The sequence below is a fragment of the Sciurus vulgaris genome (genome assembly GCF_902686455.1).
Source record: "Sciurus vulgaris genome assembly, chromosome: 11".
Classification (NCBI taxonomy): Eukaryota; Metazoa; Chordata; class Mammalia; order Rodentia; family Sciuridae; genus Sciurus; species Sciurus vulgaris.
The window spans coordinates 89,513,304-89,540,115 of NC_136472.1; the positions used below are offsets into that span (position 1 = coordinate 89,513,304).

A 26,812-nucleotide genomic window follows, 5' to 3' on the forward strand; every position below is an offset into this window, starting at 1 on the left:
AATTTCATTTTGTAACCCTCTAATAAACTTTCTACATTTTTAGGGGAAAATTTATTCACACTTTTGAAAAGACAAAAAAATTTTCTATAATTCCAACTTGCAGATAAAGAATTTTTCATATTAAATTCAATTTTTTTGCTTTCCCTTTTTTCCAGTTTTCATAATTTTGTTTCTGACATTTAATTGAGGGAATTTGAACTCGACCAGCCAAATGTTTACCATCAATACCAAAATAGATTTTAAAATGTTTTCTCATTTTTATTAATCATAATTGGACTGTTCATTTACTTATAATTTAGTCTGTTTTGGAAAAAGCAAAATCATCTTCAAATTCTTAGCATATAAGCCGTAAGTGGTTAAGGGACATTAACTTTCTAAATATTTTATGGAGTCAGTTTATGCTTCACTACTCTAACATTACTGCTGAGGTTTTTCTTTGCAATACATTCTTTTTTTGGACACATTTGTTATGTATCATAGAGGCTGTATTTTGAAATATAAATTGAGTTAGAAATAAAGAGCTCCCTTTTACAATGTACAAAACTGAGCTACACGTACATGTATGCCTGTCAGAAAGTATTTCTGTGTAAGAGGTCCCTTTAAAGTTATATGCTTTAATACATGTAATAACTTCTCAGATGTGCTAATTCATACTCTTTCTGTGAAATCATCAGGAGGGAATTTTGACAGCTCTTTTGATGCAGAGAAGGGTGTTGGGACAATTGTCATCGCAAAACCTTTGGATGCAGAACAGAGGTCCATCTATAACATGAGTGTGGAAGTCACTGATGGGACAAATGTTGCTGTCACTCAGGTAAGATTAAGTTACTGAATAGCAGGAATGCAGAAAGACCTACCAAAGTAAAAAATGAAAGCAATGAAAAACATGTCTGGGAAGTAGTAAATTATGTCCACATATTTCTAGTGTTCAAAAAAATCATTTTCTCAAGAACAAACTAAAAAAGGAGTTCTATGAATGACATCATATCACTTAACTGCCTCTTTTAAGAAACTATAATTGTTCATGTATGAAAGAATGAGATGCATTTGTTTCCTTGTCATTTACTGAAGGTCTATCTCTTTGACAACAAATCAATTTTCCTTGAATTTGCAAAGAGTCTGCACTAACACTCCATGAGATTTTTCACCACCTCATTTTTAGTCACAAAGTTAAAGCTAGAAAAGACCTAAGAGTCCAAATTCATCTTACAGAGATGGACATTGTTAAGGTTTGGATATGGTGTTCCCCAAAAGTTCGTATGTGAGACAATGCAAGACTGTCCAGAAATGAAATGATTAGATTATGAGAGTTGGAACCTAATAGGTGGATTAGTCTACTTGAATGGATTAACTGGGTGGTAACTGTAGGAAGGTAGGGTGTGGCTGGAAGAAATAGGTCACTGGGTGTATGCCTTTGGTTTTATACTTTGTCCCTAGTGAGCAGAGCACTCTCTCTGCTTCTTGGTTGCCATGCCCTTCCACCATGATGTTTTGCCTTACTCAGACCCAAAACTATGGAGTCAGCCAACCATGAACTGAACCTCTGAAACCCTGAGGCAAAATAAACTTCCTCCTCTGAGTTGTTCTTGTCAGGTCATTTGGACACAGTGATGTAGAACTAACTAAAACATACATCATCTGTGCAAGGTCAGATAGTCTTAATAAAGAACAAGGTAAGACTTTGAAAGCACACATTGTTCAAGTCCTATTTTGTTGATTTTATTTCAGACTAACATACAGTTAGCCTTTTCTCCAGATGGGTTCAAAGGAGTTAGAGAATTAGAATGAACTCAGAGTCCCCTTTGGTGGAACCTAGGAATCTAGGTATCCCCATTTCCACCTTCTAACTTTCATGCCAGTATTCTTTATCCTGGCTACGCACTATGGTCCTCTTGTTGTAGGTGTGAGGTAAAAGCATTGATGTCTGAGAATGATTCCCAGAGATCCTATTGATTCTAGCATGCAGTCAGGGTTAGGGACTGCTTCTTATACTCTGCTTCTTGAGTTCATATTAAAGGGTATAGAAAGTAGAAGTGAAAAATCTCCAGGCTTCTCACATGGGTTAGTACCTCTTCCTAAGTAAGACTAACACAATGCTAGACATCAACTTCAGACAATTTGCTGTGCATGTGTTTTGTTTTATTTTTAGCACCAGAGATCTAGCATACTTATGGTAGAAATCTGGAACATATGCCTATGCTGTAATCCCTTGTCTTTGTCTCTGCTTCTCCTTGCTGTTCCCATGGTCCAAAAGGCATCATTTATTGATCAAGGCTTTTACCCCTGCTAAGACCAGCTGTATCCTCAGAATCTTTCTCAACACAATGCTTCAGGTATTGAGGTTAAAAATTTTGTTAACCAGGAAGCAAGTGTTGATTTATTTTAAATGTTATATAACTTTTATATAAGTGTGCACTTTTAAAAGGGGGAGAGAATTTCATGTGCTTGTCTAGCCAACTGCATTGCATTTGGAAGCTGTTTTGAAAATATTATGAGACTCTTTCCTTTAAGTCTGTTTGTAATTATAGAATCGTAGAAGTTGAAGAAAGCAGCAGGGTTCATTTTAGAACAATTTCTGTACTTCAGATTTGAATATACCCCAGAACAGGGGAGTGACTTGCACTGATGCAACAGCCTGGGTTACTTCCTGATACCTAGGATGACCACGTGATCCTGTTTGCCTTAAAGAATCCAATCTACACCTGTTGCACTGGCATAATTTTCAATATACCCCATTCACTCTCTAGATTGCCCCAGTTGGAACAATAAATTATATTGTCTTCCTACCAACCATGCTGCTTCAGGGTATTTTCAAAACTTAATCTAGATCCATGCAAATGGCCCCCTACCTGAGGTCTCACAGAAAACACAGTCTCAAAGCCTGCCCTGAAGACTAATATAGAACAAACCACCTGCAGAATTACTACATCTTCAGTGTTAATTCACTTCGTAAATTTAAATTGGATTTTTTAAATTAGCCATGTCTCAGCATATGCAACCTCAACTTTTTATTACCACTTAAAAATCTAAGACATATTTGGGTAAAACACAAATCAAGCATGAAATCATACTCATTTTCAGACTTTTCTCTGTTGTTTTATACCAGTTGAAATAAATGATATTCAGTGTGCCCAGAATGTTATAGATATTCATTAAATATTTTTAGTATAAGTGAATGAATAGTAGACATTACACATCATCAGGATCTGTAGGAAAATAGGCTGGATCTCAGAAGCACACAACTTATTCATGTTAACAAAAAAAAAAAAAAAAGAAAGAAAAGAAAGAAAGAAAAAAATCAACAAAAATTTTATTTTAGAATTCCATTAGGACCAGATGAGAAATCATTAATAGCAGTTGTTCCACAAGTATTTCTTAAGTTTAAACCCTGTGCTAACAGCTGAACTAGGTGCCTGAGATGGCAATGATACAGAGTTGTTGTTTTAATTTTTAAAATGTACTTTAAAATTTTAATTTAACCAATTTATTTATTTATTTTGAGATTGGGGGGGGCGGGTCTCACTTTGTTGTCTAGGCTGGTCTTGAACTCCTGGGCTCAGGTGATCCTCCCACCTCAGTCTCCCAAGTAGCTGGGACTAGAAACTGTAGCAGCTAGTGATGTAGAGTTTTAAATTCTGAAGACTCACATCCATTAAAAAAATTAACATAAGCAGATGTTATAAGACTTTGAAAGCACACATTGTTCAAGTCTTGTTTTGTTGATTTTATTTCAGACTAATATACAGTTAGCCTTTTCTCCAGATTGATTCAAAGGAGTTAGAGAATTAGAATGAACTCAGAGTCCCCATTGGTAGGGCCTAGCTCAGGAGGTTAATAAAGTGTATCAAGAGTTTTTCTTGTCAAAAGTATCCCACTCTGTTTCTAGAACCATTACCTTCTTAGGAACTAAGAACTGACAGTTTCTAAAATACAAACATTTGTGTCATCATTATGTGACTGTTATCAGAAAACCACCACTACTCTCTGGAGCTGCATTGAACCTGACCACCTCACTAGCCTCTGCCAATCCAGGCCTCTCTCATATTGACCAAGCTTCCCTGGCAGTGGTGACAGGCAATACCCTTGATGTCAAGGACATTTTAACAAAGGCATTCTAGATTTCTTCTAGAAACCAGTAACACATGCTCCAGTGAATGACTCTTGGGCAACTTAATGATTCCACCATCAAGCTGAGAACCTTCTCCACTTAACTAAATAAATGTCCTATAGCCCAAACCACCTGTTCAATAATTCTTTGAAATTTGGAATTCTCCCTTTTCTTTTGGGATAATAAACTATGATATGATCCAGGCTTCACATCAGCCATCAACAACATGCTGAATTTTACTTCACTTATGTCCAGTAATCAGAGTCTGAGGAATTTGGTGCCTACTTGAGAACCTTTCCTTCATCTTCAGTTTTTTCCGTTCTTCTAATAGGATTCTTGTGCCTCAGAGCTACAATATCTGATGACAAATAAACACCCCTTTCCTCACCAAGATTGCCTAGTGTGAGTACAGAATGTAAACAATGTGGGTTTCAAGGTACAAAGATTCAGATGAACTAAATGCAAAAACAAAGTTTCCCCGCATTTACAGAAACCTCCTGGTGAGATGGTCAAAGTCTTATGCATAAAATGAGTTTTAAAAGCATTTTGTGAGGGATATTGTTATTATACTTTTATAATATAATATAGAACAAAAGTGGACCCGATGTTGATGTCTTAGAAGCCTAGAAATGAGTGGGGGTATCTGGCTTAGAAGAGGTGAAAGGGTTGATCCCTGTCTTTACTGTCTGCTTGGAGATGAGATGAGGAATCATAGGAGCACTGGCTGTTCTCAGCAGGTGAGGAGTGGGCAACCAGGTGGAACCATTGCCCATAAAGAGCAGAGACAATGAAATGCCAGAGGAGGTGAGATGACCATCCTGCCAAACACAATGGAGCACTACAAAATGATTTTTAAGGGGAATTCTATCCTAGTTCCCAGATGGTGCTCTTTATATTTCATTTATCTGGAAAGAAACCAGGATTCCTTGTAGAAATAGCTAATTCCAGGTTTAGAGCTGGAGTCTGGGGCAGACTGCTTTTCATGCCAGAAAAGTCTAGTGGAGTCTTGTTAAAGGTGACAAAAGGCAACTTGAACTGGTTTCCACTAGTCAAAGATGGGAACTGATTTAACTCTCAAAATTACTTCATGAGGCAGCTAGAATTTGTTGCAGGGAGAATGGCTCTCCCCTCTCCAGAGATGTCCAAATCATAATATTTGGGATTTTGATGCTATATTTCATGGCAAGAGGGACTTTGGAGGTAAAATAAAGGGAGAAGATCCTGGAGTACACAAGTAGGCCCAACCAAATCGCAGGATACCTTAAGTAGAAAAGAGGTGGTAAAGAGGAAGTCAAAGATTTTAAGTGTGGAAAGGATTTGAGATATCATTACTAGCTCAAACATGGAGGAATCACAGACAAGGTGTACAGGTGGCCTTACAGAGTTGAAAGAGACTCTCAGCTGATAGTAAGCAAGGAAAGAGGGACCCCAGTTCTAGAATCACAACTGTATTTGAACAATAACCTGAGTGAACTTGCAGTAGATAAATTTCCAAGAGCTTCTAGCAAGGAGCACATCTGTGCCAACCCTTGATTTGGGCCTGCAGAGATGAGATGATAATAATGCATGTCATTTTAAACTTCTAATTTTGTGGTGACATTTTATGTGGAAATAGGAATCTAATCCACTCTTGTCATCCTCATTTTACAGTTAAGGAAATAAAGACAAATCAAGGTTAAATAACTTCAGTAGATCATGGGTTCAGACCCAGGCAGCTGGGTTCCCAAACCTGACCCACCACATCTTTGTATCAAATTTAAATGAATCTACAATATGCACTTCCAAAGGGTCAGTGAATAAAAAGTCAGAAATATGTAATGACTGATGTTTGTATAAAAAGACTTAAATTACAAGACTTATTTCCCTGAAGCCCTGGGGTAGTTAAGTCAGGTTTTATCATTACACTCAGCTTACATGATAAACCTTGAGGCTCAAACTGTTTAGGTGGCCTATGCAGGTGTGCACAGTACAAACCCTCTTCTTTCTTGAAATCTCATACCATTCTAGGTACATCTCTCTATAAATACATTCCCTACACATCTATATATACATGCAAAGTATACAATTTGATTCATCTGGAAAACCATCTGGTTTTAAGGAAGGAACACTGACTCAGGGTCAGGTGGCCCAAATTCAAGTTAGCACTTGCCCAATCTCCGTGTTGCCACAGGAGGTAGCTTATTCTCTAAGGCTCATTTTTTCTTCCTCATGGGGATGAGACCTTATATGCTTCATGGGCTGTAGTAAGATTCAAAAAAGGTATGAAAAGGTTCTTGGAATCTATGATGTGCTGAATGCATACAGACTTTATTAATACAATCTGGTTTTCAACTTAAAATTGGAATAACATACCTGAGAGCTATAAATTATGTGTGTGACTTTTATCGTTATTCATCAAAGACAGTAGAGATACTCATGGCCAAATAATAATCTCAAAGTTACATTGAATTGATTCAGGAACTTAGAATGTGTGATTTTGTGATTTTAATATGCTTTTCTTATTCAAGTCATGCTTTGGATTTATAAAGATAAAAAAACCAGCTTGTGTTTTTATGTGCTACAGCCAAACCTAATGTGAAAAATTTCTTTTCAATAATCTCTAAAATTCTTGAACCCACACAGGTACTTAAATGAGCTTGGCCATAGCTGTTCTGACAAAGGACCAGCATTCCTTGGGGCTGGGAGGGCTGTAACCTGCATTCCTAAGGTTATCCTTGACCACCACCCTTTGAGGCTTCCATTACTTCTGTTTGAATTCCATAGAAAGCAGATTTTACCTTGAAGATTTCAACTTCGTCTTATCTCTTCCTTCCACTCCACACCTACTTATAAAGAAGGGAAAAGCAAATCATTTTTGCTAATGCTGTTCCATGAATCCTAGATCAAGAGATTCCCTGGGGATGTCTCTCTCATGGAGGGCTACCTTTCATCCCCTTAAGTGTCATCTGCCACTTAGCAGGTGAAAAAAGCAGTGGCCCAAACTGTCCTCATGTGTCTAGATTAAGGAAATGCTGAAACAACTGCCCGGCATATAGAAGAAGTGAGGCAGCAAGCTGATTCTTAAAATATGAGGTGCTCTATTAAATAAAAGAGATAAAATTCCAGTATATGTAATAGTTGTATGCCTGAAAACTTAGAAGAAAATCAATTTTTGAAAATGGATTCCAATTTTGTAGGCAGCAGGGAACTTTCTACTTAAAATAATCTCATGATTAATGTTCCTGAAATAAGAATGACCATGTCAGTTATCTATTTTATAAAATAGGATTTCTCTGTAGCAAAGAATATAATATCTGAACACATATTTGTTTACACATAGTTACACACATTTATTCTTGATGTGTGTGTCACTTAGATGCACATGGAGATGGTATGATGGAATGAATACAGACTTGGCTCCATAGGACTGAGTTTGAGTCTGGCCTTACTCTGGTGACTTAGGGTACAACCCTTAACATTATCCCCACTGATGAGCTAAGGATGTTAAATTTCAAGGTATGAATATGATACAGATTTATACACCATTAAAACAAGTACTAACTGACCTGGTTTTTCTACTTATGCATTCAAACACAAAACTTGTGAACTTAGGGAGAACACAAGGGGAATCACCTTGAAATCACAACTATAGGATGTTTTGAATATGTTTTTGGAAATACCAGCAGAAGCAGAACAGAATTTCAGTAATTTAGGACTTAATTGGCTCTAATAAAAGACAGAGCTCTTACTCGACAACTCGCCCCCGTGGACACTTCATACCATGAGCCTTTGTAAAGCAGGACTTGGCATCTACCCAGACTTAGCTTAGAGGAGCCTGCAAAACCCAAAGTGTTTGTGGTGGGCAGCATTGAAACCAGCTCTGAAGAGACTTCCTATATTCGGGTTTCCTCCTGCTTTGATTCCATTGTACTTCTTTAGGCATTTCAATTACCATTTTGAACACAACATCTTTGAGAGTTACTTTGCTTTGTTTGTTAGTTCAGGAGCTCACAAATGGCCCCAACTGTGGGAAATAAAAAGCAAATGAGGAGAAGGAAGTCTTTTACAGAGAAACACTTGTTCTGACTGTAGATTAGGCTCAGGACAAAGCAAGCAGAAAGAGGCAAGCTTTTCAAGAGCACATCAACTTTGAAACTTCATGAAGGTCAGGGCAGGCTTGCTGGCCAGAAAGGCTTTTTCATCAGTTAATATAACTGCCTCTGTGAACACAAATATTTTAGCATCTTGACTAAGTTAACTTTTTGAAGGAAAGAGTTGGCATTCAAAGAAATCTGGTATGGTTTTGCACATACATTGAACATGAAAAACAACACCCAAAACCCTGTTTGCACATTTCTCAACCCTTTTTCTAGCACAAACTTCAGGGTAAAGTTTATCCCATGTCTGTGTCACGTCCAAAGGCAAGTCATTCTGGCCCAGCAGTAATAACACTGCCCCTTTTCTCTCACTCAGAAAAGGATATCTGTACCAAAATTAGTGACCATGTAGCCAATTATAAGGATAGCCATGCTTGGTCTACATTTACTTTTAAAAATAAATAGCTTTCTGAAATGTAGCCAAATGCTAGCATATTATTTAATGGAGAATCATTAAGAGAAGAGCATCACTATGCCCACTACCACTTAACATTAGGCTGTTAAGTATTAGACAATACAATTAGACAAGTTAAAGTATGCTGTGTCATAGGAATTATCAAGGAATAGATTAGTCTACCTCTAGTTGTGATATGATTATATAGCTGAAAATCTCAAAAGAATGAATGAAAAAACAATTGCAAATGAAAATAAATTTCAGTAAAAGAACAGATTATAAATTTAACATTGGTTAAATAATCTACATATACAGTCAGAAAAATGAAACAGGTGAAAAGATACATTGATGTTTTAGTAATCTTTTTCATTTCTGTGACCAAGAAGAGCAAAACCTAACAAGAACAATCAGAGGGGGAAAAGTTTATTTTGGCACTCATGGATTCAGAGGTCTAAGTTCCTAGATGGCCAAATCCTTTGTTCTGGCCTGGAGGAAAGGTACAACATCATAGTGGAAAAATGTAACAGAGAAAAGTAGCTGGGGATGTTGCACCAGGAAGCAGAGAGAGCTCCCCTCATCATAGATACAATATATACTCCCAAAGCATGCCCCCAATATGAATTTCATCCAGCCATACCCTACCTGCCTGCAGTTACCACCCAGTTAATCCCTATCAGAAGATCAATGTGCTGATTAGGTTAAGGCTCTCATAATACAATTATTTCACCTCTAAGCTTTCTTTACAGTCCCACACATGAGCTCTCATATCTAAACCATAGCGACTGGAAAAGTGACCCCTCTTAGGATGGCACATCCTTTAAAAAGTACTCAAAATATATTGGAAGCAAACTAAAATATCCCAGAAAAACAAAACAGTAAATTTAAACAAATGAGAAAACAAACTGTGTTCTTGGAGAGGAGGACTACAATATAAAGAAGTTGGTTCTCCCAGAATCAACCTGTACTTTTAGCATAATTCCCATTAAAATATCATGAAGTTTCTTTCCTGTGCTACATAACTTGATTGTAAAGTTTGTAAGGAAGAAAAATAAGCAACAATAGCCAAAAAACTAAGGAAAAAAAAATAAAAGAGAGCCTATTCCAAACACAAAAAATATCGTAAAGCTTCTACAATTAAGACATTTTGATATTGGTACATGAAAAGACAGATGAACCAATGGAACAGAATAGAAAATCCAGAAATATAGTAATTACATATGTAAATTAAATATAGAATAAAAGTGGCTTCTCAAATCAATGGAATGTAATAGTCCTCCAGGCAATAGCATTGAGATAAATGCACAGCCATGTGGGAAAAAAATAAATCTGGATCCATTTCTCACATAATATGCTAGGAAAACTTTTGAATGAATTAGAAATAAAAATGAAAGAAAAGGAAATATACAAACGCTATTTTTTAAGATGGGTTTGTTCATCTATAACCAAAGTACATGGAATATTTTAAACTGTGGCATACCACCCAGAAACACAGCTGAGCACTATAGAACATGCCTGTGACCCCAGCTACTTGGGAGGCTGAGGTAGCAGCATTGCAAATCTAAAGGAGCCTAGGCAAATTAGTGGGACCCTACCTCAAAATTAAAAAATTAAAAAGAGCTATAATGTAGCTCAGTGATATAACACCCTGTGTTCAATCCCCAATACCAATGAATGAATGAACAAATAAACAAATAATGTCCATAAACAATAAGGGAAAAGATTGATGTTTTTCACCTTTCACCTAAAAAAATCACTGAGAAATGTAAAATACATGACAAAACTGAAAATAATTTGCAATGTTTAGCTTCAAGTTCCCAAAAATAAAGGAGGAAAAGATCAGCTAAGCCATAAAAGAATGAGCTGATAAAAATAGTTTAACAGAAAAAGAAATGCAAATGACTCTTAAATATATAAAAAGATGCTCAACCTTTTTAAGAAACAAATGCAAATTAAAACTATGCTGAGATGTCATTTCTTATCTATCAGATTGACAAAAATCAGAGTCTGCCCACATACTGTTGGCAAGACCATGAAGCCATTCTTATATATTGTTATGGCAATGCAAAATGATAAGTTTGTGGAAAGGGGAAATACAGAAATATCTAACAAAACTATAAAAGCACTAATCCTCTCATCAAACAATTCCAACTCTAGTACCCAAATATATGCTAGCAAAAATATGGAAAGACACAGGCACAAGGCTCTTTTGCATACTCTAAGAGGAAAAAATTGGAAAGATCTTAAATGAATGCTAGTAGAGGACTAATTGAATTAAAAATTATGCATCTGCCCATTGGAAGAGTATCTCTATGCTGGTGTGTCATCATTATCTACAGGATTCTCAGCAACATTACTGCTGACATTTTGGATTAGATGATTCTTTGGTAGCAGGGCTTGTCCTGTGCACTGTAGTATGTTTGGCAAAATCCCTAGCCTATACCTATTAGATGTTGGCAATATAGCTCCTTCCAGTTGTGACAATGAAAAGTGTCTCCTGACACTCCCAAGTGACATTTTTGCTACATATCCCTAGTGAGAAAAATCATCCACAATTGAGGACCAATGCTAATTTTATGTTAATTGTAAATGTAATGTTACTGCAATGTTAAATGAAAAATCATGGTAGGGAAAAGTACATACAATATGATTACATTAACAAAATAGTTGAACAAACCCTAAAGGTTTTTATTTTTAATTACCCATAGGAGAATAAGGGAATAGGATGAAGGAGAAAGGTATAAAAACCAAACTTCTTTGAATGCAATTTTTGTGAAGTTGACTTTGATACCTTTTTATATAGTATAAAACAATTAAATGTTAAAAAGGCAAGTCTAACTTTTGAAAGTAAATGGGAGCAAATGTTGTTAAATATATATCTGGTTGGTGGCATGTCTTCCCAAGAAGAATTATTCTAAATGACTTTAATCATACTAATTTGACTTCATATTCCTAAGAACAAAAAGAACTGAAAAATAATATTAAATTGTTTATAATGACCATAATTGCAATTCATTATAATAACAATGGTGGTCTTGTTATTTGGAGACTTTTGTGCATGCATTTCAGATAAAGCAATGGCTAATTATGATGAATGCATTGAATATGAAAAATGTCAGCATGTCAAAGAAAGGAGAAAAAATATAAAAACAATGGCTTTAAGTAAAACTTGATGTTCTATAGTAGTATAAGCTCATGAAATATTTGTTTTCTTTAAAAAAAACCCTTTCCTGTGTCTAATGAACAAAACCCAAACGCATAGCAAATCCAGTAGCAATGAGCATTCTTAGCACTAGATTATGATCCGTCAATATCATTTCTAACTAAAAGTAAATCAACTCTTTTTGAAGAAATGGGTAATTCAGGGTTGGGGCAGAAAATGTACGACATATCTTAGGAAAAAAATTACCAGTGGCAATTATCAGAAAGCAAAGAAGTACTAGGGCTATGTCAAAAAATCTCTAGAGCCAACCTGAAGAAATTCCCACTGGCAAAGCAAGGATTATCCATGCAACAGTGAATATAATACTGCAGTGGACAGAAACAATCAGATGTGATTAAAGTCATGAGTTCATATAATGCTTTAAAAAATACCTCACTGGTTACTTTTAGAGATGTTAAGGAACCAATATCTCATTTCTAAAAGATAGAGGGAAAGAATTAGTTATTAATCCTGCCTTTCTGATATGAAATATATTTCAGAGTAACCAAATAGTGGAGAATTTTCTTTTTACAGAACTATCCCAGCTACCAAATTAGGAAGAAACCATAGAATGAAAAATTATCATTTGAAATTTTTAACAAATTCATGTTACCTATATAACATGGCAGCTAGCATTATAGAATTAGAGGAGAACCCAATATCATGCATCTCCAGAAGGAAGTATACTGTGCCACTCTTGAAGGCTATTTGTCAAAAACAAAAACAAAAAGAGAGAGAGAGAAAACTGAACCTCAATCTTATCAAGTCTCATAGACCAAACTGCCAATTTATAACAAGTACAGGGAACAGACGGATGCATAGAAAAAAACTATGGGGATGCTATGAGCAAAATTCAGACTGCAAACTAAAGAGAAAATTATGTTATTATAATAATATAAAATTGCAAGGAAACGGATTGAAATAGAACAGATAAGTTAAATATAATTGAAGGATGTATCAACTGAATGCAAAATTTTTATTTTATTTGTGTATCTTGATTAAAAGATATTAATATATACATATATCCACACATATGTACATAAACAAGCCCAATAGGTTTTAAAACCATTGAAGAAATATATCTTAACTATTGATATTAAAGGATTACTGTTTTCTCTGTTTGGATACAATTATACTATTATATGTGTTTGTGCATGTGTGTTTGTTTATTCTGAGTCCCTATCTTTTAAGGATATATACTGAAATTATATAATAGCTAGTGTTTTCTTCAAAATAAAATAGGGTACCAGGTGTTAATAGACAGGAGGCTAGATGAAACCAGATTAGCGCTGTGTAGATCATGGTCAGAACTCAGTGATGAATATGTGAGCATGCATTAAGTTATTAGCTTTATATACACTTAGAAAATTTTATAGCAAAATGCTTTATGAAAGAAAATAATTTGGACACGTTGTATTTTAGCTACCATTAACACCACATTCTTCAACCCTCCTGTTTTAGTCAGCTTTTTCACTGCTATGACTAAAAGACCTGACAGGAACAATTTCAAAGGAGGAAAAGTTCATTTGGGGGATCATAGTTTCAGAGGTCTCAGTCCATAAACAGCAGGCTCCATTCCTCAGGGCTTGAGGTGAGGTAGAACATCATCACAGAAGATTGTGGCAGAGGGAAGTGGCTCACAGCATGATCAGAAAACAGAGAGGGTCTCCACTAACCAGATACAAAATACATACCCTGAGGGCAAGTCCCCAGGGACCTACCTCCTCCAGCCACACCCTACCCACCTTCAGTTACCATTCAGTTAATCCCCAATAGGGGATCAAATCACTGATTGGGTTAAGACTCTCATAACCCAGTCATTTCACCTCTGAATGTTCTCACATTGTCTCACACATGAGCTTTTTGGGGACACTTGATATCTAAACCATAATACCTCTCAAAGCTGTGAACACTACCCTTGAGAAGCTCTGACTGTGCTAAATCCAGCTCTGTTCATTCTTCCCTTTCCTCTGATTCTTCATTTTTGCTTTTCCCATTCCATGACTGCCACCACGTAAGTCCATTATGAGAAGAAACTCATAGAAAAAAACCTGAGATAATAGGAATTTACCAAAAGAAGGTCACCTTGTGAGCTTTTCCATTGTGCCTCAAATAATTCCATGGAATTATTACCTTCCAATGACTAGCTTGCCTGTTCAATTAATAGTGAAGATATTGATCAGCTCATTGTTTATATTCCTGCTAATGTGAATTACTAATTAAAGAGAGGATTTTTTATAAGAGCTTTATACATATTGAGACAGCTTCTAGGTGTCAGAATCCAAAGACATGGGGTTGGAGTGTGAGGGAGGAGCCTCTTTTATTAGCAATGAGTAAACTGGCATTCGTGATCACTCTTGTCTTCTTTTAACTATAGGTATTTATTAAAGTGCTGGATAATAATGATAACGGCCCAGAATTCTCTCAACCCCATTATGATGTGACGATTTCTGAGGATGTGCTTCCAGATACAGAGATATTGCAGATTGAAGCCACAGACAGAGATGAGAAGCACAAGCTGAGCTACACTGTCCACAGCAGCATCGACTCCATCAGCATGAGAAAGTTCCGGATAGACCCCAGCACTGGTGTGCTCTATACTGCTGAGAGGTTGGATCATGAAGCCCAGGACAAGCACATTCTCAATGTAATGGTAGGTAGGGACAAACTGCTAATCTGACAGGACTACTAACCATTCAAGGCTCATGCTTTAGTCTTCAAAAGTATAGGGCCCTTAAATTTTGTTAAGTAGTAGTCAATTTGACTTTTTCACTTCTAGATTGTATTCACTTTTGCCTTTTTGTTTCCATAAGGAATTACTATTGTTAGATAGCAGCTCCATATTTTTTGCCAAGATGAAATATTAGACAAGTTTTGCAGACACTGGCAGACAAGTATATGCTGCCAACAGACTGGCTTGAGAAGAGAGGAAGAGGCCATAGTCCCTGGCTCTACCATTGATTTGCATCCAGAAGATGTGTGGAAAAGTTGAGAAGTCAGTCACAAGGGTATTTACTTACTCAGCCTGTGCAATGCTCAGTCCCTGAAAGCATTTAGAGACACAGTTGAGTACTTTTTGTACTGCCATTGAACCTAGGAGTTAATACTGGCATACGAAGAGATCTCAACACAGTCTAAAGCCTGTAGAGAGTCTTAAGTCTGAATTTGTGTTCAAATCATGCAGGAGAAGTAATTGTAAAGTAGAGATTAGTAAGAAACTCTATGGCCTATAATCTGTTCCTTTAATGACCAAAGAACCCCATGGGCAATGTATAGCCACTGCCTAACAGATCCCTGAATTCCTTAAGATCCAGTACAATGACAGAGACTTAATCATGTGCACTGATTGGCTTTAAAGCATGCTAAGATTCTATGAATTCCCAAGAAGCAGCTAAAAGTAATGTTGCGCTAAATGTTACTTTTCCTAATCAAGACTGGAGATTTTCCTGGGCAAGAGGAAATTTGAGTGCCATGCCCTCAGCTGTGGGTTCCAGCTAAGGCTCCAGGGAACTGAAGGGGTGATTCACAGAGGTGATCTGATCTACCCCCTGGCCCTTCATTCATTCAACAGATATTTCTTGAGTACATACTGTGAACCAAGCATGATTCTAGGCACTGAAGACCCAAAAGAGAAAAAGTCCCTAGACCCTTGGAGCTAACAGTTGAAACTGACCTAGATGTCAATAATTCCAAAATAAAGAGTTCAGCTTGGTCCTTATGTGTGAACACCAGCCTACAGAAATTCAGCACACTCACTGTTTTGATTTTGCATGTGTTTTTTTTTCAAAGGCAGAAACTTGCCAGTTACTAACTCCATTCTCATGGTTTCTCAAGTCATTTCTGTTCATTCTATACTTAACAAACTCAGAATTCAGTTTGGTCGCCCTCTACCAAGTGTCATTTATGTAATTGAATATTTAGAGCAAACAACTCCTTTTTACTGCCTTTCTCCAGCTAAACCATTTTATTCATGTTACTTATTCCTTCCAGGTACTATTTATGAACCTTTCTCTTTGATGGCTCTTCTCAGTACATTTTCTAATTTATTCTCATTTCTCTGAAGTTATGCAGTCTAAAATTGAACAAGTCAAGAATACACACTTGAATAGTGCTGTATTAAATTATAGGATAACAATGTGGTTAAAGTATTGATTGTTTATAAGCTTCAGCCATATGCAAACCAGGGGACATTTTAAAGCCATCAAGCCAAGTTAAAGGATCACAAAAGTAGAAATTGACTGGTCATCTTACCAGTGGTCAGGATTCTCTCTTAGCTCTAGGCCTTTGAGTTTATTGGATCTTCTTGCCTCAAAGCACCACATGCCATGATCACCACCATTTAACTACTTCTACTTGTTCTTGTCACTTCTTCCAGGAAGCTGAAAGCTAGGTTAGGCTCTTCTTCCTGCATATTCTGAGGGCACTTTTAGGTAACCCATGCTGGCACTTAGTGCTGGGTGCTATACCTACCAATTTATTTATTTGTATTCCCAACCCAACCCTAAGCTTCTTGAGGGTTGGAGCTATATCCCATTCACTATTAAGCTACCAGAAATAAGCAAGGAACTTGTTGGATAATAGATGACAATAAATGTTTGTTGAATGAATGAATGGCAATGCCAACATCATATTCATTAATTCCACTCTTTGGTTTCTCCTTTAGAAGAATCTCTGTCTACCATTCCATGAGCAGCTGTTAACACACATGACAAGGGGAAAGTGACTGTGCAAGGGGTCCCAGAGCAGAATGCTATGTTTGTGATGTTTGCGATATCAAGACATTCGTTCTGCAGACAGAGGCTGAGCAGAGACCATAGGCAAGGATCAGGCTGAGCAAAAAGATGATGTGACCCCTGTTCTTGATTTTTTCACAGTCAGTGTTCTTTCTTGGTAATAACACTGTTAATGGAGCACCTACTAAGTGTCTGGAACTGGATCAAGCACTGTGTGCATTACCTTTTTTTTTTTTGTTTTCACCACAAACATAGCCATTGAGTTCTTGCTGTTTAAGATTTTAGTCCTACTGCTTCTTGTATTTTGCCTAAAGGTCAGAGATCAGGAGTTTCCTTATCGAAGAAACTTAGCCCGAGTCATTGTGAATGTGGAAGATGCTAATGATCACAGTCCTTATTTTACCAACCCACTCTATGAAGCATCTGTGTTTGAGTCGGCTGCTCTGGGATCAGCTGTTCTGCAAGTGACGGCTCTGGACAAAGACAAAGGGGAAAATGCAGAGCTCATATATACCATAGAAGCAGGTGAGAGCTATTGCACTGCACAGATTGCAGCATAATGCATGGCATTCGACCTCAGTAGTTTCTGTCACCATGGTAAATTCAGATTGTTACCACTGGAACGTCTCCGATGAAATTTTGGCCAAGAAACTACCCATTTTTTATGATGACGGTGCATAAAATTCTTGGCATGTCAGTAATATGTCGTCCATTATTGACAGCAAGGAGAGTTTCCTTCACTGTTCAATCTCAAGTTTTCTTGGAATGGAAAAGAAATATGTAATACATTCTATGGCTTTTAGGGCCAACAAGTCATAGCTTCAGACTAAAATAACCAAAGCCTCCTGTCACCTGAGGGTTGCTGGGCTGTGGAATTGATTCTTACGTGTCTTTGCTTACTTGTCAGTAGGTGGGCTGTGGCCTTCAGAATCCCTACACACTCACAGTTAGCACAGTTCACTGGAGGCAGTCTGAGTAGCAGAGAGCTTGGTAGATGTGGGGTCTGAGATACCTGCTCAACCTGACAGATAAGTAAGTACAGGCTCTCATTTTGTTAAATTTGAGATCTTTTAAAATCGATTTAACACCCATAAGGCAAGACCATAGTGTACTGATGGTTTGAAGATCAATAGCTAGAAAGCATTTATGACAGAGAGATGAATGTCCAAAGAAGAGATAAGACTGTGAACCTGAAAATGACAAATACCCTTCATCTGCTCTATTTTCCTTCTCCTATTCTGTCTTTTTTGAATATTCAAGTCACATATTTCTAAAACGTCCTGCAACATTATGTCTGTTATGCATAATGCCAAATGCAATCTCCTTTTATGCCAGCGATAGAAGGACTTCTTTCCCTTCATTTAAATGTTGAACATTTTTGTGAGTAGTTGAATTAAAATAGGAATGCTAGAATGACAGTTTTGGACTATAAATTTTATAAAAAGAAAAGTCAATAACCATCTTTAAAAAGTTCCTACATCAAATGATAATCTAAAATTATTTCCTGTATTAGTTATCCACATTTTACATGGGTCTGTTCTAAGCTTGTGTTCTCTCTCTCTCTCTCTCTCTCTCTCTCTCTCTGTGTGTGTGTGTGTGCATGTGTGTGTGTGTGTGTGTATGTGTGTGTAAAGAATAGATGTTAGCTCATAATAGCCAGCTTCCATGGAATTTTATTTCAGCCTGAAGCATGACCAATATTTAGAAATGCTACTTTGCATCCATCTCTTGTTTATCACAGAAGAGCAGAAGAGTTTTATTATTTAAGTATGCAATCCTTGTTCTTTTGATTCCACAAATATTATAGGTAACATTCTCAAAAAATGAATATTTACATGACAACCCATTTATCTAATGACATCTAATCCCGCAATCCTTTTTATTCTTTCTATGGTTTTCTCTGATCTTGTCTTCTCTCTTTTCCCTGTATTCTTTCATGCATACACATTGTTTCATGATGCTGTGATCATTTGTATATAAAGTTTTATTTCTACATTTCTAAACATTTGTCTCAGTGTCCACCTGCTTTTTATATTTTTAATTTAAACACTACTTATATTTCTCTTACTTAGCCAAAGAATCTTTCACCCAATTTATTATTCTTAGGAAGTCATTTACTCACCATTCATTTGAAAAGACTGCTTCTCCTATATTTTAACTTCCATGACTACAACATGGTGCTCAGTTATTTCTTTAATAACTGACTAAAACAAGAGAAAGGTTATTTCCTTAAAACATGAAAATTTTATGTATTACTAAAAAAAATTTAAAGAAAAGAAATCACAGGTTTATTCACTTAATTCAAAAATAAAATATTCCTGGAAGTGAGGGAAATCCTGTATATAGAAAACCTAAATCTCCAGAAAACCATAGGAACAACCGATATCTCAAAAAAGGTGATTTTGTTGATGTGTGCACCAAGATAATGAGAATTAAAATGCATTCAAGAAATCTCGGTAGCCATTGAGACCTCCACAGACACACAGACCTACCTTGAGCCTAGACTGGTCCTTCCCAGATGATAGAAAGGGAGGCAGATCACAGGTGCTTCAGTATTTTTAGCACATGGCCAATGGTTGTGTAAAATGTTATGTTTTATTTAACTTCTCTCACAAACCTTGGATAAGCAAGATTTTACTCTATTTAATGGTGGACTATAAATTCCCTATGGCTTGCTTGGCCTCTAACTTAACTACAGAAGCTTTATATTTTAGTCTGAAGAACTGAGGCAGAATTTGAGTGCAGAGCTTCAGGACTTGTATTTAGCCTGGGTTTTCTGTTTGTTGCCAGTGGTGATCCTGAAGAGCACAGCACAGAGATCTAACCAAGAGTTGAGTTAGAATAGGGCATATTGGATCCTAAGTGGCTAAAGAGTAAAAAATCTTTTTTGATCTACCTGTCCTCTCAATCATTTCAACAAATAATTATCAAGCATGTTCGTTGTGGCAGACATTGTGCTATATATCAGATAAGTAAGAGAAACACAGCTTTTGCCCCATTGCCAAATGTCTACAAGATTCCATAGGTTCCAAGAAAACAAGCAAGCAGAGATTCATTTCCAAAGATTCCAGAATAGGGGAGAATAGGCAGGAAGTGGATCTCAAGAAGACGGGTCAGTGTGTTGAAGAGAGAGAAAGAAAAGGCCCACTTTGAACCTGAAGTATGAGTCCAGAATCCTGAGAGGGTGTAGCAAGTGGATCAGCTTCCAGGGGACAGCAGGGCCACAAAGTTTGACTGGGGGTCAAGAGCTGGCTCCCTTTCATTCCTGCTGTAATGTATCTTACTAGGAATGAAGAAATGTTGCTGGGGCTGGTACAAGGGAGGATTTATCTACAAACTCTAAAGTAGGACACCATAACCAAGAATGCAGAGACTTGGCTCAGGTGATGTCCCTGGAAGATGACCATTGCTAAAGTGAAATGATGGTGGTTCAAATGTTGGATCCATGCCTGATTCCACAATGCTAGTCGCTGAAAATGTAAACACTTACTCACACATCATTAAATTCTGTTGTTGTCATCACAAAATGATCATGTTTAGGTGGCAAAGTGAAAAAGAAAATCATGCTGACATCAAAGATGACATTGATTAATATCACATATCACATTGTGGGGTTGGAATTAAATTGGCCTCTCTATTAGATATGCTTCCTCTTGAAAAATAAGTGTTTTATTGAAGTAGATTTTATAGGAATATGACCTTTGGCTTTTTGGGCATTTAATAAGTATGTACCAAGAAGAGTAGACACAGCTGTATTTGCTGTATATTTCAGTAAGCATATCATAACTACCCCTAAATTGAAGAGCCTATCTTAATGATTTTGACATTTAAATGGTTGACATGCTTGCCATACTACAGTACTCAAAAAGAAGGAAAGATCTAGATGAAGTAGAGTAATGGGAATCTTTAACTTTTGATTTAAAAGAATCTCATCACAAAATCAAGTGTGTTCTTTGAGAAGCATTGGAGAGTCTGGGGAGGGAAGCATAAAGAAGCAACTTGGGAAAGATGTGGCTTCACATTGTCTACTGTTTTTGAGCTCCGTGCCACTACCTACCTTCTTTACGTTCTTCAGTTCTTTTGTTTCTTTGCTCCTCTTTTGTTTCAGTCATCCTCAATAATCCCAGATTCCAAATTGCTTCATGTTTTAGAGGCAGAGCTCCAAACCTCAACAGTGTCATGGCCCACAGTCCTTCCCATGTCAGACATGGCAAAAGCAGGTTGCCACATCTTTATTTCGTAAGGGTTTTGATTCAAGTTCTTGGTTTCAGGCTGGTCTCAGGTACTTAGTGAATAGAGTGGCTACAGATTGGAGCAATGGCCTTGTAATGTTTTATGTCTACTTTTATGTCTGTGTGTGCCTCTGTGTGTTCAAGGGCATGGGAGAGGGTTAGAGCAGTAGTGAAGAACAGGAGAATTTAGAAAAAAAAAAAAAAAAAAAAACTTACAACTTGCAAAACAAATGGTGACTTGGAAAGAATTTTCTGTGCCTGATAAAATCCAACATACCAAAGTGGTATTTTGGAGGAAGTTGACTTGAATAGGGTGAAATAGCACTAATTCCATGTAGTACACCTTATCTTTGAGATAAATAGAAACCAAATGACTTCATGATAATGTTCCAAAACTAAATATGAATATGGCATTGGTTTAGACACATATGTATACACGTATACCAGCAAAATCAGTTTGTGTGTCCACCCAGTTTGCCCCTCTTCTCACAAGGCTAGGAATGAAGAAGTCCTACACATTCATAGCAGAAATATCTCTCCTATAAGATCTTATTTCCGAGCTTAAATGTACACAGTTCTGTGCCACTGCTGCTACTGCTGTTTTTAACCTAGATCAGAAAGGGGATATAAAGTTTATAATTTTGCTGGAAAATTTATTGCACTTGCTTTTCAATACCCTGGAAAGAGAAGTCTCTGTTTTTCTTTTTCAGAATGATAAGAAATGAATAGAAATGTATGTACATATTTTCTTTCTATAGGCCACATTGCACTTGAGTGTATTTTCACGAAGGGTTAACCTTCAAAAAATCTTATATTTTAATGACTCACTTTTAACTTCTTTTCCTATTGATCTCTGTATTTTAGGGAACACTGGAAACACATTTAAGATTGAGCCAGTCCTGGGCATCATCACTGTTTCCAAAGAACCAGACATGACAACCATGGGTCAGTTTGTCCTGTCAGTCAAAGTCACAGATCAAGGTTCCCCGCCAATGTCTGCCACTGCAATTGTGCGCATATCTGTCACCATGTCTGATAACTCTCACCCCAAGTTCACTCATAAAGACTACCAAGCTGAAGTAAATGAAAATGTGGATATTGGAACATCGGTCATTCTAATCTCTGCCATCAGTCAATCTACCCTCATTTATGAAGTCAAAGATGGAAACACCGATGGGATCTTTACCATAAATCCATATTCTGGAGTCATCACCACTCGGAGGGCTTTGGATTATGAGCGTACTTCCTCTTATCAACTCATCATTCAGGCCACTAACATGGCAGGAATGGCTTCCAATGCCACAGTCAATATTCAGATTGTTGATGAAAATGATAATGCTCCAGTTTTCCTCTTCTCTCAATACTCAGGCAGCCTAAGTGAGGCTGCCCCAGTCAATAGCATCGTCAGGAGCTTGGATAACAGTCCACTGGTGATTCGAGCCACCGACGCTGACAGCAACCAGAATGCACTACTTGTGTATCAGATTGTGGAGTCTACAGCCAAGAAGTTCTTCACAGTAGACTCCAGTACAGGTGCCATCAGAACAATTGCCAATCTGGACCATGAGACCATTGCCCATTTCCATTTTCATGTGCATGTGAGAGATAGTGGTAGCCCCCAGCTGACTGCAGAGAGTCCCGTTGAAGTGAACATTGAGGTGACAGATGTGAATGATAACCCACCTGTTTTCACTCAGGCTGTGTTTGAGACTGTCTTACTTCTCCCTACCTATGTAGGAGTGGAGGTTCTCAAAGTTAGTGCCACAGACCCTGACTCTGAGGTGCCTCCTGAACTGACATACAGCCTAATGGAAGGCAGCTTGGACCATTTTTTAATTGACTCAAATAGTGGAGTACTCACCATAAAAAACAACAACCTTTCCAAAGATCACTACATGCTGATAGTTAAAGTGTCTGATGGAAAGTTCTATAGCACATCCATGGTCACCATCATGGTTAAAGAAGCCATGGACAGTGGCCTCCACTTTACACAAAGTTTTTACTCCACCTCAATCTCAGAGAACAACACTAACATAACCAAAGTTGCTATTGTTAATGCAGTTGGAAATCGCCTTAATGAGCCCTTAAAATATAGCATCTTAAACCCAGGAAATAAATTCAAGATAAAATCTACCTCAGGAGTCATTCAGACCACTGGAGTCCCCTTTGACCGTGAAGAACAAGAATTATATGAGTTGGTGGTGGAAGCCAGCCGTGAACTCGACAATCTACGTGTAGCTAGAGTGGTGGTCAGGGTTAATATTGAAGACATAAATGATAATTCTCCAGTCTTTGTGGGCCTCCCTTACTATGCTGCTGTGCAAGTTGATGCTGAGCCAGGGACTCTGATATACCGGGTAACAGCCATTGACAAAGATAAAGGTGCAAATGGAGAAGTGACCTATGTCCTACAGGATGACTATGGCCACTTTGAAATTAACCCGAATTCAGGAAATGTTATTTTAAAAGAAGCATTCAATTCTGACTTATCCAACATTGAGTATGGAGTAACCATTTTAGCCAAAGATGGTGGAAAACCCTCTTTGTCCACATCCGTGGAACTTCCCATCACTATTGTCAACAAAGCAATGCCTGTGTTTGATAAGCCCTTTTATACAGCTTCCATCAATGAAGATGTCAGAATGGACACTCCAGTTCTAAGCATTAATGCTACCAGTCCAGAAGGTCAAGGCATCATATATATTATTATTGATGGGGATCCTTTTAAACAGTTTAACATTGACTTTGACACTGGGGTCCTGAAAGTTGTAAGTCCCTTGGATTATGAAGTTACATCTGTTTACAAATTGACAGTAAGAGCTAGTGATGCACTTACTGGTGCCAGGGCTGAGGTCACAGTTGACTTGCTAGTTAATGATGTAAATGACAATCCTCCTATTTTTGATCAGCCTGCCTACAATACAACATTATCAGAAGCATCTCTCATTGGGACACCTGTTTTGCAAGTTGTCTCTACTGATGCAGACTCAGAAAACAATAAAATGGTGCATTATCAGATTGTTCAGGATACGTACAACAGCACAGATTATTTTCACATAGACAGCTCAAGTGGCTTAATCCTGACAGCAAGGATGCTGGACCATGAATTGGTACAACAGTGCACTTTGAAAGTCAGAGCAACAGATAGTGGCTTCCCCTCATTGAGCAGTGAGGTTCTAGTTCATATCCACATCTCTGACATAAATGACAACCCTCCAGTGTTTAATCAGCTAATTTATGAATCATATGTGAGTGAACTAGCTCCCCGGGGTCATTTTGTAACCTGTGTTCAAGCCTCAGATGCAGACAGTTCGGACTTTGACCGGTTGGAATATAGCATTTTATCTGGGAATGACCGGACAAGCTTTCTGATGGACAGCAAGAGTGGCATCATCACACTGTCCAACCACCGAAAGCAGCGGATGGAGCCACTGTACAGTCTCAATGTGTCTGTTTCTGACGGGTTGTTCACCAGCACTGCACAGGTGCACATCAGGGTGCTGGGGGCTAACTTGTACAGTCCTGCCTTCTCACAAAGCACATATGTAGCCGAGGTGAGAGAGAATGCGGCTGCTGGGACAAAGGTAATTCATGTGCGAGCCACAGATGGGGATCCTGGCACATATGGGCAGATCAGCTATGCCATCATCAATGACTTTGCCAAGGATCGATTCCTCATAGACAGCAATGGACAGGTCATCACTACAGAAAAACTAGACCGGGAAAACCCTCTAGAAGGAGATGTTAGTATTTTTTTGAGGGCCCTTGATGGTGGAGGGAGAACAACTTTCTGTACTGTCAGGGTGATTGTGGTGGATGAAAATGACAATGCTCCCCAGTTCTTGACAGTGGAATACAGAGCCAGTGTCAGGGCAGATGTTGGAAAAGGCCACTTGGTCACTCAGGTTCAAGCCATGGACCCAGATGATGGAGCAAATTCAAGGATTACTTATTCCCTATATAGTGAGGCCTCAGTCTCAGTGGCTGACCTCCTGGAAATTGATCCTGACAATGGCTGGATGGTTACAAAGGGCAATTTTAACCAGTTGAAAAATACAGTGCTGTCATTCTTTGTCAAAGCAGTAGATGGGGGCATTCCAGTAAAGCACTCCCTCATCCCTGTCTATATTCACGTCCTCCCCCCTGAAACATTCTTGCCTTCATTCACCCAGTCTCAGTACTCCTTTACCATTGCAGAAGACACAGCCATTGGAAGCATAGTGGACACCCTGAGGATTTTGCCTAGTCAGAATGTCCAGTTCAGCACAGTTAATGGGGAACGGCCAGAGAATAACAAAGGAGGTGTCTTCATCATAGAACAGGAGACAGGCACTATCAAGCTTGACAAGCGCCTTGACCATGAAATTAACCCAGCTTTTCACTTTAAAGTAGCAGCTACCATACCCCTGGACAAGGTAGACATTGTGTTTACTGTGGACGTAGATATCAAGGTATTGGATTTGAATGACAACAAGCCAATCTTTGAAACTTCAAGCTACGAGACCATCATAATGGAAGGGATGCCTGTTGGCACCAAACTCACACAGGTGAGAGCTAGCGATATGGATTGGGGAGCCAATGGGCAGGTCACTTATTCCCTCCACTCAGATTCCCACCCTGAAAAGGTAATGGAAGCATTCAATATTGACGGCAACACAGGCTGGATCAGTACCTTGAAGGACCTGGATCATGAGACAGACCCTGCATTCTCCTTCTCCGTGGTGGCTTCTGACCTTGGAGAGGCATTCTCTCTTTCTTCCACAGCTTTGGTCTCTGTCAGGGTGACAGACATAAACGACAATGCACCAGTCTTCGCCCAAGAGGTGTACCGCGGGAATGTGAAGGAGAGTGACCCCCCAGGGGAAGTGGTGGCTGTCCTCAGCACCTGGGACAGGGACACTTCTGACATAAATCGCCAAGTGAGCTTCCATATTACAGGTATGTCTCAGTGCCCACCGTTCTCACCATGTCCCCTGCTTACCACATAAAGGTGGGAGGGGGCAGGGTTAAAAGCAGGAGAGAAGATGGAAAACAAGCTGAGGACCTGAGCATAATAAAGCATTTTTGGCAAGAAGTAAAAAGATCACTAATAGATTTGTTTTTTCAGTGATTGGTTATTAACTCAACCTTACTCTGGAGTTCATTAGTTTGCTTACAACATTTACCCAGGTTAACATCCAATTCTCTTGTCACTTCTTATCATTTTAAAAAGGAGTGTGATCACACATTTTAATTGAAGAAATACAGATGATAGCTCTTGGGATGGGAAAGATGTTTTAAACAATATTCCTTTTCTCTACATTTTATAGTGTTAAGAAAACAAATAACTTGATCCCAGTAGGCTTCACCTACAGACTTCTCCTGGTCATAAAAACACATAGGCTTACACATATATAAATTAGAAGACAGGGTTTGATATTTTGCTGAGAAATCCCAAATTATACCTCCAAACCAAGGGGTGGTTCCTCTGAGAACTCTAATTTTTTGGGGGGTGGGTCCCTTTTCTGTCTTTCCAAAAAGTAAGTAGCAGTTCTTTGGGAAAGCCAAGATAGATGGATGAGGTCATCAAGAGTATGCAAAAATGTCACTATTGCTCTGCAGGGCTGAGAATTTCCAATCACAATGCAAAGGGTTGTCACTGATCGAGAGTAGCTTCCTAGGGGTAACTGGCCTTCAACAACAAAAGAAAGCATTGATGGTGTGGGGAAAAGATTCCTAAAAACTATTCAGTGGTGGGGGTTAAAGCAAATATTTTGATGCTGTGACATTCAAAACCAGAACACAAGCAATGTGCCAAAAGATTTTAAGGAATCCATCAATACTTGTAGTCAGGTGGCTTTCCCTTTAGAAAAACCACATTATTCACAGTGAAAAATGAATTAATTACAATGCCCTTAGGACACAGAATCTACTTAACTATGTTAGTGGAAAAGTTAATTAATCACTGCAGAATAAGATCCACAGTAGACCAAACATGTCGATGTGTGGGGTTGCCACACTTTTCAGCCTG

The 26,812-nt window shown here is 38.0% G+C and overlaps 1 protein-coding gene across 6 annotated transcripts in view; it reads left to right on the forward strand.

Moving 5' to 3' along the window:
- The window catches only part of FAT3 (FAT atypical cadherin 3), a 621,727-nt gene that overhangs the window by 506,807 nt on the left and 88,108 nt on the right, over nucleotides 1–26,812 (forward strand). For 5 of the 6 annotated variants that reach the window (XM_079105519.1, XM_079105517.1, XM_079105518.1 and 2 more), the window contains 4 exons: nucleotides 675–814; nucleotides 14,215–14,490; nucleotides 16,885–17,095; nucleotides 21,667–25,740. In XM_079105519.1, coding sequence (XP_078961645.1) covers nucleotides 675–814; nucleotides 14,215–14,490; nucleotides 16,885–17,095; nucleotides 21,667–25,740 — 4,701 coding nt within the window. Of the gene's footprint in view, nucleotides 1–674; nucleotides 815–14,214; nucleotides 14,491–16,884; nucleotides 17,096–21,666; nucleotides 25,741–26,812 lie in introns of those variants that run through there. The other variant, XM_079105521.1, reaches the window with a different exon arrangement.